Below are 18,491 nucleotides of genomic sequence, written 5' to 3' on the forward strand. Positions count from 1 at the left end.
GGCAATCCCTCAAACACCTCCATTACAAGAGGGGCAATTACTTCATAGATCTTCATTGCTGGGGGGATCTCTTCAGGGATCCCCTTTACTGGTGGGGAATCTCCTGAATTTGAAGGGAGGAATCTCCTGAAGTGCTCTTGTTTCTGATAAGATTGTGGGGGGAGGAAGAAACCCTCAGGGACCCTCAGCACTGGGAGAGGGGAATCCCCTCAGGGGTCCCCGTTCCTGGGAGCGCTGTGGGAGGGTCCCGTCAAGGGTCCCCGTTCCCGGGGGCGCTGCGGGGGGGGGACCCTCACGGAGAGGACTGGGGTGTTATGTCACAGCCCCGGTGACGTCGGAGCGGCGCGCGGTGTCGCGGCGGTGACGCGGCGCGGGGCGGGCGCTGTGGCGCTGTCCCCGCTGTCCCCGCGGGGCCCGGCCGGACATGGCCCCGCGCGGCCGCCCCGCCGCCGCCGCCATGCCCCGCAGGGGCGCCCGCAAACGCCTCAAGTTTCGCGCCGACGACGTGTGCTCCGAGCGGGGTGAGAGCCGGGCCGGGCCGGGCCGGGGCAGCGGGTCCGGGCCTGGGCCGCTGCTGAGGGGGCCGGGGCTTATGAGGGTAGCGACGCCTGATGAGGGGAGCGGGGACTGTGAGGGGAGGCGGGCCTGAGGTGAGCCGGGCCGAGCTTGGCCCTGCTGGTGCACGCCGGACAGGAGGCCTGGGCCCGCATCAGGGCCCGAGGGAGGAGGTAGTCAAGGGCCTGGGCTTCGCCTGGATGAGAGGGATGAGGGGAAGGAGGACGGTCCAGTCTCACCTAGGAGTGAGCTGAGCCCTCTCGAGATTGTGCAGGCAAAGAGCTGCGTCCAGGAAGGATCCCACAGCGGGGTTCTGGACGGATGTGTGGCAATAAGACCTCTTTGCCTGTGGAGGAGGAGCCTGAGACCAGAGGATCAGCCAGGCTCGAGTTGGGCTGTGTGAGGGAGAATGGGATTATCACTGACTGAGGTGGTGGGAGAAAGAGAATTGCGCTGGGCTGGGCGGGGGTGTGGGTCCCCTGAGCCTGGTAGACCAATGGTCTGGAGTAGAGACTTTCTGGGGACTCCTGGCCTGCACATCTTTGCTGAGGCTCATTTTCCTGCTTGTACATCTCCTTCTCGAGCCTCTACTCCTCTGGGGACTGTTCCCTTTAGTCATCGTGACTCTTAGCCCTTTTGTCCCCTCCCCATAATCCCTAATCGCTCTGACCCTTGTTTCCCCCTTTCTGCAGTGACAGTGGCAGATTATGCCAACTCAGACCCAGCTGTCGTGAAGTCTGGGCGGGTGAAGAAGGCTGTGGCCAACGCAGTGCAGCAGGAAGGTGAGTCTGCCCTGGAGCCCCAGCCTTCCCCACACTGCCTTCAGATTTTGCTCCGCATGACATGGGAAGCTCCTCTTCCTTAAACTGAGAAAATTTGTTGTCCTTTAGTGCTGAAAATGAGCGTGTGCTACTCTGTAGACAACCAAATGTTAAGGACTTTGACAGGAGGTTTTGCAGAAAACCTGCTGCAAGAATTGCTGAGTCTTTGTTAGTGCCTGAAATGGCAAGGCTTGGATGTCATCTCCTGCTTGAAGCAGAAAATAACATTATAAAAGTCTTTATTACTTTATTACCACATATAAAACTGTAGATAACTTTATTAGCAGGTAAAGTTCTGTGATAGGTCTGTCAAACATGTGCTGCAAGGAGGTCTTGGGAGGGTGTTGTTGGTTTTTTGGTAAACTTTGCAAAGAAGAAGTTTTCCTGGAAAGGTAGTGCAGTATTTTGTTATCTGCTTCCTCCTTGTCTGGGAGCTTTCTGAGCTAACACACCCCATTTGCTTGAGAAATGGTGAGGTTTTGGCCTTTTAAATGTAGCTGTCACACGTGTTGGAGGTGGATGTTGTGTTGACAGTGATGACTGAACTTTTCATAAAGGGAAGCTCTTGGTTTGCTGCTGAAATCTTGCACTGTTGGAGGCAGTATGCACTTGGCATGAGTGCCTGTCAGGGGCAGTGGTGCTCCTGAACATCCTCTTCAGCTGCTACTTCTCAAGCTTTCAAGATCAGGGCACCTCCCTCTTTTGCAGTCTCCTTGAGGCAAAGTCCAGCACTTCAGCATCACACCAGCAAGCTGCTGGTGTTCTCTTCTCCCTGCACCCAGCATCATCTGCCTCATCCAGTGTATCCCCTTCCCTGCTGTGTTTCTGGCTCACCTCCACCTCATCCCGTTGCCTCCGGGTCACAGCAGTTCCGTGCCCACCCCTTTCCCAGGTCTTTGCAGTGCAGTCTCAGGGATTTCCCCTCCGGATTCAGGGATTCTCGGGATCTCTCCTCCCCCACCCCGGGGGCTGTGCTCCAGCCTTATCTGGCCCAGCCATGACCGTGCTGCAGCCTTATCTGGCCCAGCCTTATCTGTGCGTCTCAGGGTGCCACGCGTGGGGACAGGAGCTCCAACCTTTGGCCTTGCTGCTCTCCAGAAACTGGGCTGCGAGTAAAGCCCGTGCTGGGTGTGGCTGTAGTGGGCGGGGCACCTCCCACAGCGAGCGTCCCATGGGAGGTTCACCCACCGGGGAGCAGCGGCCCGGAGGAATTTTTCCGGGCTTCTTTCTTAATGCCTAGGATGGGAGGATTGCAACAGTGAGGTGAAAAGAGGGTGCCTCTGCAGGGTTACAGTGCAGCCATTCACTGCTCGGTGGACTCGTGCTGTTGACTCAAAGGTTGAGTTTTCCTTAGCAGAGTGGGGTGGACTCTTCTTCTAAACCCCACTCTGAGTCCCTGTCAGTTTTGTCCTCTCTTGCTTGGCTGTATTTGATGTCCTAACTCACTGTCATTTGTGTTGCCACCTATTCCACTCTCTTTTTACCTATGAAAGGTCATCTAGAAAGGGCAGGGGGGAAACAACTGCCATGAATGCATCCAGGTGCCAGGAAAGCCTCCAGTTTACAGAACAAACTCTGCAAAGTGAGGTAGAACTGGTTTAGCAAAGCACTGAGGTGTGTCTAGTCAGTGGGTACAATCAAGCCCTGTCTAAAGACTGTCTTTCCATCTGCTGTCTTTTCATTTTAAAACCTTGTTTAGTGGTTAGAAATGAGAATATTTTCCACCTGAGTTTATGTTTGGTTTCTTGTTGTTGTTGTTTGTTTTTCTGCTACCTGTCTCTGTGATTGAAAAGCACATTTTCCTCTTCAGTGGCTCTGGTGACTGCAGTGACTGGAACTGGGATGTATAAAACCTTCCTGGGCCTCAGTTTGTGCTGAGTAGAAAAGCTTGAACACTATAAGCCTCCTCTGACCTCACTGGTCATGTTCTATTCTTCACCCAGTTTGTTGGGTTGAAATTCAGCTCTCAAATGAATTTCACAGCCTATTTACTTGCCTTTGTGCTGTTGTGGCAGTGCTGGTCTCTGTGGCAGCGCCTCACACAGCTGTAATGCAGGACCACACCTTTCTTTTTCCAAGACTGTCATTACTGACTCTCGTGGATTTTTCTGCCCTAATGAGCCCTCAGTTTACAGATCAAGTTTTGAAAATAATATTTCTGAACAGAGATATGTCTAAACATGTCCCCAGATACGGGGAAAAGCCAGCCCCAAGCTCCAGCTGACTCAACTGGCCGTTTTCCTCACTAGGCCAGGGCCTTCCCCTTCACTAAATTCCAGGGTAAGTGGAACTCCTGTGCACTTGACACTGAGTTCCAGCCCCAGTGGATTGTTCATCAGCCACAGGAAGGTTGTCCTGCTGCAAAGGGAGTGAATCTTCTCCATGTTCATAAAACAGTTCCAGAGCAGGTGCTGGCTCCAGGCTGAACATGGCCATGCAAGGCGACTCTGCTGTTTAGGGAAACCAGTTACCCTTTATAAAGAGGCTGTTGTTTTATTTGGAGTTGTAAATAGCTTCAGCTAAACCAGTGGGATCTGCATAATGTGCTGGTAATCATCCTCATTGTTCATTACTTAAAACAAGCAGCTGAATAATTATGTTTCCCATTCACTCACCCCTGCTAATCTTTCTCTGACAAGGTAATCCTTGAGCTCAGGATTTACTTGCTTGTGTCACTCACCAGAAAGCTTTAAGGCAGTGCTTCCACTGAAGCATCTCCTGGACTTGGATCACCTTTTCCTCTCTGCTGTTGTATTTACTGTTGTTTTTAATTCCAGTAAAATCCCTGTGTGGTTTGGAAGCTTCCTGTGTCCCTACGGAAGAAGTTCTCTCCGTGTCAGGAGAGTCCTGTGACAGCAGTGATGAGATGGATACCAAGGAGAGCATCAATGGGAGGGCTGCAAGAAAAAAGAAGAGCAAAAGGCACAAAGGTGTGGTCACCTGCGGTCCTGGGGCTCTTTGGGCTCCTGCTACGTGTCCAGCGATGCTCATGCTGGGGATTTACAGGATGGTCATGGGGCTCTTGGAGCTTTCTGGAATTTGTGTGTGCACAAAGAAATGCCTGGGGTTTAGTCACTTGTAAATCTGCTGGCACTTGGTCACAGGAGCTGTATTTGCACAAAGGCAGAGCCTGGGGCATGAAATCAGAGCCCAAGAGCTCCTTGCTTCTAACAAATATCCCTCAGTCTTGGAAAACAAACACTGCTATTCCAGAGTTGTGCAACTTTGCCCCTGGATATATTGCTTCACTGAACATGGGGTGGTGGCAGCAGGTTTGCTTTGGGGTTGAAGTGCTGCTGTCCATGATGCATTTGTTGGCAAAACACAAGCTCTGTTTTCAGTGTTTCCAAGGCTGTGGTTTGTTACAAATGGGTTTAAAGGGTTCTTTTTCCAGCAAGGAAGTGCATTTGATCCTACTGGCACCTTAATACATTAATTTTCAAGGGAGATGTATCCTTCCGCATTTGCACTTTGTGCAACTCCATAGAAATCCATTGACAATGCAGTGTAAGCATCAAACAGCTCTACTGGACTGGGGAACTCTGCAGAAGTTTCTAGTATCAGGTTGAGAAGCAAATTTTGACCATTTTTCTTGAGCTTAATAGCAATTTATGTAGCACGTGATCATCCATCCACCACAGACTGAGGGTGGACAGCACTTCCTCTGGGAAGGGAGTTAAAAGAGGTTAATCTCTTTTATTAAGGCATCCTTCAGAATCTTGACAAAATAAAATCAGAGTGGCTGGAGCTGTGAGTCTGGGAAGACAATATTCTGTTCTACCACAGCCTTGTCTTGTTTCTGCTACACATTTAGGGAGGAAAAAATGATGATAGAACAGTGATGCTTCTGGCTGCCCTCTGAGTTCAGCAGTGTGGAGTTTGATGGCTTCTTGAGCCAGAGCTGACCCAGCAAAATGGGTGTAGCAGCTCATTGTGGGTGTGCCTGCCAAAAATCTGAAGTGCTGTGGAGAAATGATCCCATCCAGAGCTTTCTTTGGCAAGTATCACATGAGGATAAAGAACTGCCCTTTGTATTAACCTGCTGTCTCAGGGTTAGATCTGGCACCCTCAAGTTCCCAAACACCTCTTCTATGCCAGAGACCTCACATCAGCTTTTCCTATTAGCACTGTGCACAAGTTGTGTTTTCCTTCTCTGTTCTTAACCTTCCTAATGCTCAGTATTGTTCACCTACTTTAAAACTATTTTTTACTCCTAAAGTTGGAGCAATGTCTGGAAAAAAATGTGGTGTAAACTACAAAGCACTCCAGGAATGAAAGGAGTGTGAGCCCTCAGTTCTGGCTGAGCAGTTCTGACACCTCTAAGAGGAGCAGGCCATTCTCTCCATCTGAATTGCATTAAAAGTTCTATCCAAGAAGTTTTAATGAAATAAGGAGATTTTTAAAAAGAAGGTGATTGCCAGATGCAGAACAGAATTTTCCTCCCTGACAGAGCTCCTACTAAAATATTGTGACCACTAGAACAAAGACCTGACAAGCCTGGCAGTACCAGTGATCAGGGTCTTCATGTGTGAAGCTATTTTAGTGACCTGTTGAATGTGGCCTTTTCATTAAAAATGCAGGAACTTGGCCCTCCTTTACGTGAAGTTGCCTCTTTATTTGACATCCAATTTTTATTTCTCAACTTCAGGGTGGTATTTCAGCTGTGCCAGGGTCAGGCCTCAAAACAGGGTCCAGAAAGGCTTTGTGGTTTCCATCCTTGCACACAGCACTCACTTGGACAAGATGCTGAACGAAATGACCTAATTCTGTATGCTTTCAGCTGAGCTGCTGGATTAGAAACCTCCAGAGAACCCTTTCAGCCTGAATTCCTTTATGAATCTGCCACTTTGCCCACTTGTGCAGCAGGGATAGCAGTGGCAGGTGTCCAGCCCAGGGGAGGTGTCTGGCTGTGTGGACACGGATAGGAATGGGAGCAGGGCCACTGTGGCAGTGCACACTGGGGCTTGGGCTTTCCCTGGGTGTGAGTCAGGGGCCCACGTGTGCTGCCAGGTGTGCAGCAGGTGTCTCTGGGTGGGAGTTGGTGCAGATGGGATGTTCTGCACTAATCCACCCACGTTGCCTTTAGAAGATGCCGAAGGGGGAGGAGGAGAGGAATATCCCATCGATATCTGGCTGCTCCTGGCTTCCTACATCCGCCCTGAGGACATCGTCCGGTTCTCTCTGATCTGCAAGAAAGCCTGGACTGTCACTTGCACTGCTGCCTTTTGGACCAGGCTCTACAGAAGGTGAGACTCTAGAGGGTTTTAAAACTGGTTGTGGGAGGTTTCAGTAGAGAGCAGTTCTCTGCAGAGCTGGAACTAAGGGAATAATTCCCTGTAGGCCTGGGCCCTGTGTTTGCACATTGACATAGTGATGTGGGCCTCTCCTGTGGAATATTCTTATCCCTCAAGGACAAGCTGGGAGAGCTGGGGTTGTTCAGCCTGGAGAAGAGATGGCTTGGGGAAAACATCCCTGTGACCTTCCAGTACCTTAAGGGGGCTTAAAAAGGGGAGCAGAGGGACTTTTTATATTGGTGGGTGGTGACAGAACAAGGAATAATGATTTTAAACTGAGGGCAGAGGGCAGGGTTAGATTGGATGTTAGGAAAAAATTCTTAACTGTGAAGGCAGTAAGGTCCTGGCACAGACTGCCCAGAGAAACTGTGGCTGTCCCATCCCTGTAGTGTCCAAGGCCAGGTTGGAGCACCCTGGGATAGTGGAAGGTGCCCCTGCCCATGGCAGGGGGTGGAATGAGCTGAGTTTTAAGGTCCCTTCCAACCCAAACCATTATAAGATTCTAATATCACATCTGCTTTGGTTATGGAAATGGATCTTTGTGGTGTATTCCTGTATGTTCCCTGTAAAATCTCAGAGCTTTGTGTCCTTTTCTGCTTGCCATGGCCCAACACTTGTATATATCAACCTGTCCCAAGTGTGTAGGGCAGGGTCGGTGCTGAAAAGCAAACATCATTGATGGACAACTTGCCCTGCCTCAAGCTCTAATCACAGCCATCTCCCTGTAATTTGGGAATTTTGGAGCTGTACAGTGACAGGAGTAAGTGAAAGCAAGGAGGGCAAACAGGTGGTCAACACTTGATACAAATGCTTCTGTCCCAGTACATGCCACTGGGGTATTCTTTCAGGAGAGAACATTTTCTTTATGCAACTCTACCTGTTGCCCAGGAGGCATAAGCAGCAGGGGCACAGAGTGGCTCTGATCACCCTCGCCCCACCCCTGGTTTTTAGTGTGACATTCCCAAGCAAAGGCTCCTTTGGAATGTGATCAAGTAACAGCCATTGAGTGCAGGTGTTCAGGCTGCTCAGGCAGTGCTGAGAGCTGCAGTCAGCTCAGCTGGAAGTCCCTGGGAACCTGCAGCAACCTGCAGCCCTTTGTGCAGCCTGCAGCTACATCCCTGGCTGGTCTCTGGGCAAACTAGAAATTATTGGGAATTGTAGTAGGATGTCTGGGCTGGAAGTCTGCCTGGTGTGGGTCAGGGCTTTGAGGCTGCCATGTGGTGTCCTGTCAGCTGCACAACCCCCTCACAGCCCTCAGGGTTGACCAGGTCCTGTGGTCAGTCAGATGTGTGTGTGTGTGTGTGTGGAGTGTTCCCTGGCACGGCTGTGTCCCTGCCCTGCCGTGCCCTGGCGCTGACACGTTGCTCTGGGTTGTGCAGGCACTACAGCCTGGACGCGTACCTGCCCCTGCGCCTGCGGCCCGAGTCCATGGAGAAGCTGCACTGCCTGCGCGCCTGCGTCATCCGCTCCCTGTTCCACATGTACGAGCCCTTCGCCGCCCGCCTCTCCAGGAACCCCGCCATCCCAGACAGTACTCCCAGCACTTTAAAGAATTCCAGAGTAAGTGGCATCACTGAGGAGCTGTTTTCTGTTTGGTTTGGTTTTTTCTTTCTAGAAGAAAAACAGATGATATGGAGATGGTCACCAGTGAAGCTGGTGTAGGATGGTCACTAACTGGGTATTCTCAGTGGGATTTGTAAAAGTGGGCTGATTACTTGTGCATGTAGAGTTACTCCTTGGAGTAACTTCTGCTTAAGTCCTATACTACACCATTTTAACCAGCAAAAGTGCCCTGGTATCACTGGATATCAGAACTGCCAGGGATGTTTGCAGCTTCCCTTCCTCTGATCAAGGCTCCATAGGATCAGCTTTTATATGTTTTGCTTTATTCTGACACTGTGTGCCAGAGTACATCTTCTCTCTGTAACAGGCCTCTGGAGAGCTCAGGAGTGACACTGATGCCAGGAGTTGTGTCACCCTGCTTTCCTGCAGGTCATTCATGGTCTGGTGTGTGGGTGAGGTAGGGTGGTGATGCTGGGGTGAGCATGGCAAATATGGAGAGCCAGTGTCTGCTTTGGGACTGGGCTGCACTTGTGTTGGGCTGTGAAGGGCTTGTCTGTGGTGTGGGCAGGTAATTCCCTGTCCTATCCCAGCTTGGAGCACTTGCATATTATTCCTCTTTAATTGCTGTTGACCATTAACTCTGAAATGCCTTTGTGTCTCTTGTTTGGTTTTAACTTGCAACTGGCCGATAATCTCTGAGCAGCTTAAGCAATGATGTGAATTCTCCACCCTCCAAATCCTAGGTCAAAAACCTGTTGAAAGAGGTTTCTGGAGCCAAACTGAAGTGGATTTCATTTAGGAATTGTTCTTTCTTTTGTATTCAAAATAGAGGAACCTCATCTATCTGTACATGACATCCCACCTTTCTTCCTTCCTCTCCCTGTCACAGGCTGTCCTAGGCTCGGGGAGCATCCAGCAGCACACAGGAGGTGGTGCTGCAAGACAGGGAAAAGCACATGGCTCTGTGTGCGATCTTATCTCTGCATCCAGAGCTCCTTGTTCTCTTCCTGAGTCCCCAGGCTGGGGATCTTCATTGCCAACTGAAAAAGCAAGACACTTTGAGGAAATTCCAGTAATCCTGAGCCCAAGCTCCCGCTGCACATGGCTGTAGGAGCTGGAACCCCGAGGTGGTACTGGCAGGGTCGACATTTCAGGAGGATTCCTGGTGACATCATAACGGCTTTGGTGCCCACTGCTAGTGCTTCTTCTGTACTAACAGTTGGAGGAGCATCCTTTAAGTGCAGTCTTTCATTGCTCAGCTTTTAAAAAAGGAAATTAAATGGGGACGAGACTTTGTCAGAGCAGTAGAGGTCTGACCTAACCCCTTGCAGCATGAAAGAGCCACCCTGAGTCTGGTCTTGCTGTACTACTGCACTGCAGGACTCTGAGCTCCACTTGTGTGATTGTGCACACAAATCCCTCAGCACAGAGGGTTTGGAGGAGGACCTGGCACTGCCTCCCCATGTTCTGGCTTTCCCGGGCTTTGGTTGTACCTTTGTGGGTTGCTGACACTAACGGCAATGCCTACCTAAACTGCATGTGGCTAGAGGAGAGCCCAGCCCGGGGTGTGATCCAACCTAGCTTTTCCTCTTTAATTTCCTTTTTTCTTCCCCTAGCCTAGCTTGTGTGGGACACTGGAGCCGTTATGGTGTCAGCAGAGGTGTTTGCCCTTTAAAGACACCCCATTATTTTGGGCGGAGCGGCCCCGCACGGCGCGTCTGAAGGGCAGGACGGCTGACCCGAGGACGACATCCTCTGCCCCTTAGGAGGTACTGACCTTTTGTGCTTCACTACTTGCCATGACCAAACAGGTTGCTAGACCAGGCTGCCTCTGCAGGTGAACTACAAATGCCACTGGTGGAGTTAAACTCAGCAGCATGTGGTGCTCATCTGAGTTAAAAGATCTGGAGAATGTTTTTTTTGGAAAAAAACTTGAGGGCTGCTTCCTCCCAGGTGGAGGTTATTCCGTGCATGTTTCTGAGCTTTACTCCACAGAGCTTTGTTGTTCACCTCATGAGGATTGTGGAGAAAAAAGGTCTTTTAAGGACTTGTTTATGAATGTGACTCAGAGTTGAAGTAGAGGGTCTTGTATCCCCCTTGGTCTCTTCAGAGCCCCTGTGGTGGAGGCTGGCTCTGGCTTCGTTTTATTAGGATCACTCCATCCTGGAATGAAGTTAAATGTGTGCTTTGCCCTGCAACCCAGTCAGGCCTTCTCTCTTCAGGAGAGACTGTGTATGGATCACAGGGAGTTCTCTTTACCCACATTATTCCTCCTTTACCTGCTGACACTGATGAAAGATAAGACCAGCTGTGGTGGGCTGGCATCTGTGGTGTGGAAAAGCTTTGTGGGATGGCTGGACTGATTTGCCAGGTTCTTTCCTTGGCTGTTGAAGGCTGATTGCTTGTACTGTGACTGGTAGGCAGGGATTTCCCTCCTACAGGAGTTTTTCTGAGCCTCCTGCTCTAGAAGAAGCTCCTGGGCTGGAGTCTGTGGCCCACGCAGTGATAACCAAGTGAAATTGGAGCAGTCCTGATGTATGTGTGCATGAGAGGGCAATGCTGGTGACTTCTGAGGCTGGTTGAGGCTGGTTTCTCATTTTCTTTTGAAAAGAGACAGAAGGTTGGTCAGACTGTGCTGTCCTGGCAGTGGTTTTGGACTCGGAATGATGACAGTCAGTGCTGGTAATGGCAAGGTCAGGGTCTCCATTTGACACCACAATGGCTTAGGAACTTCTTCATCCATCACCTCATAGCTCATGTGGTGGTCTTTGTATTTCCCTCTGGATCCTTTCCTTCTCAATCCTTATTCTGTTCTCTGTTGTTCCTCGCTTTAACCTTGTTTGGAACCCAGTTTAATGGGAGTTGCTGGTGGGTAGAGGGAATGGGTGAATCTGCACCACTCACACCTGCCCTAGGAAAGGGACAAATGGCACATCAGGATTTTGCTGTTTGGCACATCAGTGACTACATGTTGCATGAGGAGTTGGCCAGCTTGAAACTGGGAGACCTACACTGCTGAGAGGGTTCTTTGAACATAATCAATTTGAGTAAGTGGCTCCTAATTGCTCCTATGTAATTGTGTTTTCAATTGGAAGCCTTTATTATCTGTTAAAACTTACTTAAAGTGGTGTTTCTAAGGGTTTCATAATTATGTGTTTCTTTTTTCCACCTCAGTGTCTGCTTTTCTGGTGCAAAAAGATTGTAGGGAACAGACAAGAAGCAATGTGGGAATTCAACTTCAAGTTCAAAAAGCAGGTATGAAAGAACCAGATCAACTGTGACTTTTGTTTGAAGTAGAAATTATTTTTCTGGGGAGTAGAAGAGAAGTGGAAACTTTTTGTCCATTCAGAGAATAAATGCAAACAGATTTCCATGGTAAACTAAAGCATGTTGTAGAACTACACTCAGATTTCAGTCTGTGTTACCAAGACATTTAGAATCCCGCATTTTTATTTCCTCCTTCGGTATCCTTTCCCTGCTATACAATGTGGATCATCACTACTAATTGTTACCAGAAACCACGCTGTCTGACTGTAGTGGTCAAAATGTTGATCAAAATCTGAAACTTCTTGTTATGCCATTGCCAAGACTTCTCAGAGAAGACAGCCAGCACTGCCAGGGAAAGCCTCCAGTAGTTGGTGTTGGGAGAAGCCAGTAATTTCAGGCTACCTTGGGAATTGTGCAGCTTTCCCTTCTAAAGAAGTGGGTCTGAAAATTGTCCATCCAGAGTGATGGCATTTTGTTGTTATTGTGACACTTTGCCCAAATACCTGGTGAGGAGGAGAGACCCTGCCAGGCCACACTGGGGAGGAGCAGCCAAGCCCAGCAGAGGTTCCTGCTTTGCTAAATCAGCCTCTCTTTCTTTCAAGTCTCCCAGATTTAAGAGCAAGTGTTGCAAAGGTCTCCAGCCCCCAATCCAGTATGAGGAAGTGCACACAAACCCAGATCAGGATTGCTGCCTGCTGCAGATCACCACCTTCAACTTCATCTTCGTGCCAATTGTCATGGGCATGACCTTCACCTTGGTGAGTGGGAGAAAGCTGCCAGGCTCTGCAGATGAGGTTCCTGTAAGGACATGAGAGGGCACCTGGATCTTCTGTGTTGGAAGGGACCCACAGGGTCCCCTATTCCTGGCCGTGCACAGGACAACCCCAAGAATCCCACCCAGTACCTATTTTGGGCTGTATAAATCCTACTGTTCTATCTGCAAACCAGTTCTGGGAATCATATGGTTAATAAAGACAGGAAGTGCTCAGAATCTCAGTTTAACTTCTCCATTTCCCCTGTTTGGTGCAGTGAATAGAGAGGATGTAGAGAATGTGCCAGGAGCTGTGGTTAGGCAGTGTCTGGCCACAGGTCAGTTACCAGAACTGCAGCAGGTACAGGAGACAGGGAGCAGTACAAATGGAGGTCTGCCCCTCACAGGAATATCTCTTTATGGTAGTAAATTCTGAGAGGAAAATCCCACATGAGCAAACTCTTTGATTGTGTGTTTGGTCCCTGATTGGGAGTTAGGGTTTCAGAAGTGACCAGTGCTCAGGAGAGGTTCAGTCTGGCCTCACTTAGGAGTTGGGCAGTGAGTTCCAGACTTCTCCTGACAGCCATGTGTTTCCAGGTTCACTTAGAATCAGAGTCATAAAATTACTTAGATTAGAAAAGAGCTTTAAGATCAGTCGCAGCACTGTTGTGTTCACCCCTAACCCATGTCCCAAGTGCCACATCCACAGGCCTTTTGAACGCTGCAAGGGATGGTGACTGCCCAGGCAGTTTGTGTTCTTTTACAACCCTTCCAAGTTTCCAACGTGATTATTTGGGGCTGTCAGTCAGACAGCTGGTTTGGGTGAGAATGAGAATGTGACTGTGAAACACCTTGTACAATTCAGAGGAATTTATAAAGTCTAGAAGTGTGGTGTTGAGAGCTCTCTTGGTCACTGTGACTCTCTGAAGCAGCTCTGGTCTCCTCTCTTGCAGTTCTCCATCTCGGTGAGCACGGACATGCGGCACCACCGCGTGCGCCTGGTGTTCCAGGACACGCCCGTGCGCAACGGGAAGAAGCCACGCATGGAGCAGGGGGTGCAGGTGGTACTGGACCCTGTGCACAGTGTCAGGCTCCTGGACTGGTGGCACCCACAGTACCCCTTCTCCCCAAAGGCTTAGTGCTCTCCTGAGGCTGCAGGAGCCCACAGGGAACTGAATCTGGCAGGCTGAAGAGAATTTCTAGGAACCAGGAAATCCTATTTTTATTTCTGAAATAAATTCTGCAGTCTCCTTGCAAGTGGTTGAAGCTGCTGAGCTAGTTTGTATGTATATAACTTCTGGTCAGTAATGAGCAGAGCTGAGTGTAAAGCAGAAACTATTTGTAAACACACTTTTATGTAAAATTGACATTTTATGATTTGAAAGGAGCTCCCTGGAACTGTTCATTTAAAATCCTTTTGGTGCTAATCAAAGTGGTCTTGTGTTCTGTTGTTCGGGAAGAAGTAGGAGGTTTTGCTTTCCAAGAACTTTCCTTTTTGCTTTCCAGGAACAATCAACAAACAAAATCCATGTTTGTTTTACTGCAGCAGGATTGTGTTCATGCACAGTGTGATATTTCAGTGTCTGAGAAGCAGTGAGCAAGACAGCAGTGATCAACAATAATCTTAATTCCCAGCCCAGCAGATACCAGTTTAAGGAAAGAAAAAGACATAAATGATCAAACAAATGAATTACTTGAAAGAGGAGTTGTAAGGCAAAAGTATGTAAAGGTACTTAAGTTCTCACACTGGTGTTTTTCTTTGAAAAGAAGATCTAAACTTTTAAAACCAGAAAGTGCTTTTCAGAGAACATAAACGGGGAGGGAGAGGAGGAGATAAACTAAAATAACTGAAGCAGTGATGAAGGACTCAACTCTGTCTTTTCAAAGAGCAGTGTGGAAATCGTTTCTGTTGAAAGCCCCCAAGCAACCACTGATCTGGCTTTTGACTAAATAAATTGATTTCTGTGAGGAAGAAGCAACCATGAAACTTCCTGTGGCTCTGGGCTGACTGAGAAGTGAGGGGTGCGGGGGTTGGGCCTGTCAGAAGTGTGGTCTGACCAGAAGGAACCTGGCTGGAGGTTTAATTGAACACGTGGCTTCCTGGGGAGGTGCAGAGGAGGTGCTGCAGGGCAGGGGAGCAGCTGTGCAGATACAGACCCTGGACTGAGCTTTGCTGCTTATCAGATATCAGCTCCTCAGTCCTACTGCACACCACATCTGGTCCCTAGCAGGAGGAACAGTACTTGTCCATGTAGAATGTTCAGTGAAGCTCCCGAAGGAGAGGGAGTTCTGACATCTCGGTTTGGACTTGGTGGTCTTTGAGCCCTTCCAGCTCAGAATATCCAGTGGTTCTGTGACCCCACATGACCCTGGTGTAGCTGCCCAGAAGGAGTTTCTTGCTACTCTAAATCACCACTAAGGACATCTGCCTCGACCTTGGATCTCTGTTGGAGACTCTTTATGTTGACTTCAAACACATTTGGGACAGCTTCTGCCTCACAGTTCCCCTTTCCACCACTGCTGAGCTTCTGTTGATGCCACAGGTAAGTTTTAAAGTTAAGTTGGTTTATTAGAGATAAAAGGCAAGAAAATTGTGCTGTCCCTGTGCTCCTGGGGCTGCCATGACAGCAGAGCCTGAGCTCTGTTGTGGTTGTGGTGCAGGAGAGGCAGGACAGGGCCGGGGCTGGAGCTGTGTCTAAGGGCTGCAGGGGCTCTGTCCCCAAGGAAGCTGCTCCAGGGCAGTGGGGGACAACAATCTGCCTTTTGCTGTGGGGTTAAACACCACTGAACTCAGGGACAGGTGGTGAGCTCAGGCAGTGAAATGTGGTCAGGCTTCAGTTTGTGGTTGTCTTGGAGGGAGGTGGCTGCTTACTCAGAGCCTGGTTCTGGCTGTGCTTCAGGCTGTTTCCTGCTACGTTCCCTGAAACCTCCCTCATCATGATGCCATGGCCATGTGCCTGGTGATTGCTGTTATGCAGGGTCTGGAGGGTGGGAGCAGAATTGGTTCCTGGCTCAGGCTGATGGCAGGAGCATGGAGCAGGCTGGTGTCTGTGTGAGGCTGTGCCCTTACCTGTGGGGAGCTGCTCGGGCTGAGCAGGGCTGGGAACGGCAGCCTGGGCCCTGCTCTGGCTCCTGTGCAGAGCTACTGAACAGCTCCTAGGGCTGTGTGTTCCTGCCATCTGGCAAAGCAGGAATACCTTCTGATCAGGCATATGGCAAATCCAGGGGGCAAAGGTGCTTGGCAGCTCCAGAATTCCCTGGCTGATCCTGGGCAGTGCAGCTGGAGCGGGCGGCACAGGCTGTGACAGCAGGAAACAGGTGGATGGGATGTTTCCTGCTACCACCAGACTTACTGGATTCAAATATGGATATTTAGATACAGATGCCCCTAAGCCAGAGGTGCCCCTCCCAGGCCAAGGTTTTTGTAGGCTGAAATGTACAAAACATAAATAAAATGTACAAGAAAATTCTCAGTCTTTTCCCTTACAAAGCTCCCAGTGATCCTGGTGCTGAAGCTGTGCTGATCAGCAGTGCTGGCCGGGATTGGGAATCTGTTCTGATCCATGTTGGGAGGATGGGGAGTGGCAGGGATGCTGTGGAGGGGGGATTCTGCCTCTATGTAGAGCTTCAGGTACAGGAGTTCCCCTTGGTCCTTACCCAGAGCATCAGACCCCGAACCCTGGGCTGAGGTTTGCTCAGTGAGGAAGTGACACCAAAGCTCAGCCCCGAGCAGGGGATTTCCACCCTGGCTCCTGAGCCCAGCCTCTCTTGAAGCTTGATTGCCAGAAAAGTCCTCTTCAGTGTCCTCTGGGGTGGGATGCAGTGAGTGCATGGGCAGGAGTGGCTGTGGTTTGGTGTCACCCATTTCTGTAGGACGCAGCTCAGAGGGGTCCTCAGTGATGTGGAAATGGAGCCCCAGATCAGCATCGTGGTGGCTCCCCCGTGCTCTCCCTGCTGTGTGAGGCCCCGTTCTACCTTTGCTTTATCCTGCTCCTGAATAATGGAAGGGCTGTAAACAGATCCTGCCTGGCTCTCTGGTTTCCTAGGGGAGACAGGAAGACTTGGCCACCACCCTCACCCTGCTCTTGTCCTTGTCAGGGTCCGGTGTCCAAGAGGAGCTCAGCTCGGTAAGGCAAGGCCTGGGGGCTTGGGGAAGGGGGCTAGGCCCTGCTCTGGGTTCCCTTGTGCCTGTCCCATCCCAGTCCCTCCACTCTGGCCTCAACTGGGGAACTGGTCCTCCCTGGCCCTCTGAGCTGGGTGTGCCTGTGCAGCCACAGGGCCCTCTCAGAGCAGCCTTTGCACCTGGGGCTTCTCTTCTTCAGCTTATTCTAAAGCAAGCAAAAATGTGCCTTTTAGCCTCATTTCAGCCACTTCCCTGTTTCCCCTGGTCAAATATTTTGGTGAGCAGAGCATGTTTGGGTTTGGGGCCAGAGGGAGGTTTGAGAGCAGCCTTTGGTGCCAGGCTCTGGTTGGTTCCTGGGCACTGGGGCTATGCTGTGGCCCTCACAGGGTGGCAGGTGGAGGCACCCTTTTTCAGCACCCAAAAACCATTTGGGACTTGCTCCATAGCACAAAGGGGGGACTGGATGAACTGGCTCAGGCTGGGCTTGTGGCACTTGCTTTGAGGGCAAGAGGACCCAGGATGTTTGCCTGGGCACCCGGAGCTGTGTCCTAGCTGGATTCCCTTCCTGCTCCAGGCCTGCTCGTGGATGTCCCCGGGGAGGGTCAAATCCTGCCCTAGCACTGCACCCTGAAGCAGCCTGTGAGGACCAACATGGAATTTGGTGGCTCTCTTGCTCCCCTTGTCAGTGCTGGCTGTTCTATTGGCACGGCTCTGCACCCCGAGCGTTGGGGACCCAGGGCTGTGCTGGGTGTCACAGCCCTCCCCCTCTTCCTTTCTGCGGGGGCAGGAAGGACCAGATTTCCTTCCTGTGCAGGGATGGGGGTCAGGGGCAGCTGTGGTAAGAAAAGCCCTCCCCCTCCTGCAGCTGCTGCAAGCCCCACAGTCCTTCCCACCCTGGGCCACTGAGCAGCAAAGCTCTGCTGGGCTGCACCATCCCAGCTGCCTTGGCCCTCCTGGAGTCCTCCAGCCCCTGCCCAGGTGGGAATCCCAGACTGCCTTTGCTCCAGTGCAGGTGGGGTGTCCCCACTGAGCCCCTGGGACCCCACTGGGACAGATCCACTGCCACCTCACCATAGGAATGTAAGGATTTAAATCCAAACAATGTAGGAAAAGCGAAAGCCAGCGGATCTGGGAGCCTGGGGACGTCTCTTCTGCCTTCCCAGAACCATCACCTACTTCCTGCTCTACGTTTTCTCTCTCACAGAGGAGTTCCAAGCTCCATGTGTTCCCATGGGAGCAGCTGGGGCTGGAAGTTGTCATGGAGGATTTGTAGAAGATGGAGCCTGGCGAGAGATGTGAGGTCTGCCTGAAGGTAAGAGAGGTCCAGCAAGGAGAGAAGGGAAGTGGGATCCACACTTGTGTGTGAATAAATAGGGGGAAGGGAAGGGAAGGGAAGGGAAGGGAAGGGAAGGGAAGGGAAGGGAAGGGAAGGGAAGGGAAGGGAAGGGAAGGGAAGGGAAGGGAAGGGAAGGGAAGGGAAGGGAAGGGGTTTCCTCTCCATGGGGCTGCTGTGGGAAGGAGCTGATCTGGTTGGGAGCTGGGGACGAGCAATGCCATTGATGACTTGTGGATGCTCCAGAGCCATGTTCCTGCTCTGAGTCTGGAGGAGGGAAGCAGTGGGAGAAAACGCTTGGAGGGTGGAGGAGTTGGGAACAAATCTGGCCCTGGAAGGGCCCTATGTGGCCCACACTGGTTCACTGGAATGAAGGGGCTTCAGAAGGGGCTTCATTCCCAGCCCAGCTGCGATGCCCAATGCTCCAGTGAGGAGCTGGAGTGTGTGGGGAAGCTGTGGTGTTCTGGGGCTATGTCCCGGGTGGGATCAAGGTTCTGCCCTGCCCCAGGGTGCCAGGCATGCAGTTCTGCCTCTGCAGCCCCAGAGGTTTTTGCCACCTCAGCACAAGAGCTGGAAAAGAAATGGGCAAAAAGCTCCATGTCACCAGCTCCGTGTCACCAGCTCCTGGCTCGGTGAAGTGTCAGGTTCGTGCCAGAGTTTGGGACGCTGCGGCTTGGCAAGAGCCCCCAGCGGGGGTTGCTGCTGCCCGGGGGACAGGAGCTGCCTGCGAGGATGGAGTCGGTGGGGCACAGCTGATGCCATCCTGCGCTGCCCGTCGGTGAGG

At 51.0% G+C, this 18,491-nt stretch overlaps 2 protein-coding genes across 4 annotated transcripts in view; both read left to right on the forward strand.

Annotated features, from left to right (window-relative positions):
• Positions 1 to 391: 391 nt before the first annotated feature.
• Positions 392 to 13,683, forward strand: TMEM183A (transmembrane protein 183A). 2 transcript variants are annotated; one of them, XM_005426785.2, is made up of 8 exons: positions 392 to 521; positions 1,248 to 1,337; positions 4,154 to 4,306; positions 6,463 to 6,622; positions 8,050 to 8,230; positions 11,408 to 11,488; positions 12,103 to 12,258; positions 13,205 to 13,683. In XM_005426785.2, exons 1-8 carry the CDS (start codon positions 425 to 427, stop codon positions 13,388 to 13,390), a joined length of 1,104 nt encoding a protein of 367 aa, XP_005426842.1. In that variant the 5' UTR covers positions 392 to 424; the 3' UTR covers positions 13,391 to 13,683. The 2 variants fall into 2 exon arrangements, with proteins under 2 accessions (XP_005426842.1, XP_030917639.1); XM_031061779.1 differs by having other exon boundaries at positions 6,466 to 6,622.
• A 3,573-nt stretch (positions 13,684 to 17,256) lies between these two features.
• Positions 17,257 to 18,491, forward strand: part of LOC102043367 (alpha-1,6-mannosyl-glycoprotein 4-beta-N-acetylglucosaminyltransferase-like) — a 7,719-nt gene continuing 6,484 nt past the window's right edge. Inside the window, exons 1-2 of one of the 2 annotated variants that reach the window (XM_031061768.1) lie at positions 17,257 to 17,352; positions 17,579 to 17,686. The gene's annotated coding sequence lies outside the window, so the exon portion shown is untranslated. Of the gene's footprint in view, positions 17,455 to 17,578; positions 17,687 to 18,491 lie in introns of both variants that reach the window. The other variant, XM_005426786.2, reaches the window with a different exon arrangement.

Source organism: Geospiza fortis, unplaced genomic scaffold (assembly GCF_000277835.1).
Source record: "Geospiza fortis unplaced genomic scaffold, GeoFor_1.0 scaffold26, whole genome shotgun sequence".
Lineage (NCBI taxonomy): Eukaryota > Metazoa > Chordata > Aves > Passeriformes > Thraupidae > Geospiza > Geospiza fortis.

Coding starts and splice junctions, on each gene's coding strand:
- TMEM183A (XM_005426785.2), top strand. CDS start 425: ATGGCCCCGCGCGGCCGCCCCGCCGCCGCCGCCATGCCCCGCAGGGGC. Junction 1,338..4,153: donor CAACGCAGTGCAGCAGGAAG/GTGAGTCTGCCC, acceptor TTTTAATTCCAG/TAAAATCCCTGTGTGGTTTG. Junction 8,231..11,407: donor GCACTTTAAAGAATTCCAGA/GTAAGTGGCATC, acceptor TTTCCACCTCAG/TGTCTGCTTTTCTGGTGCAA.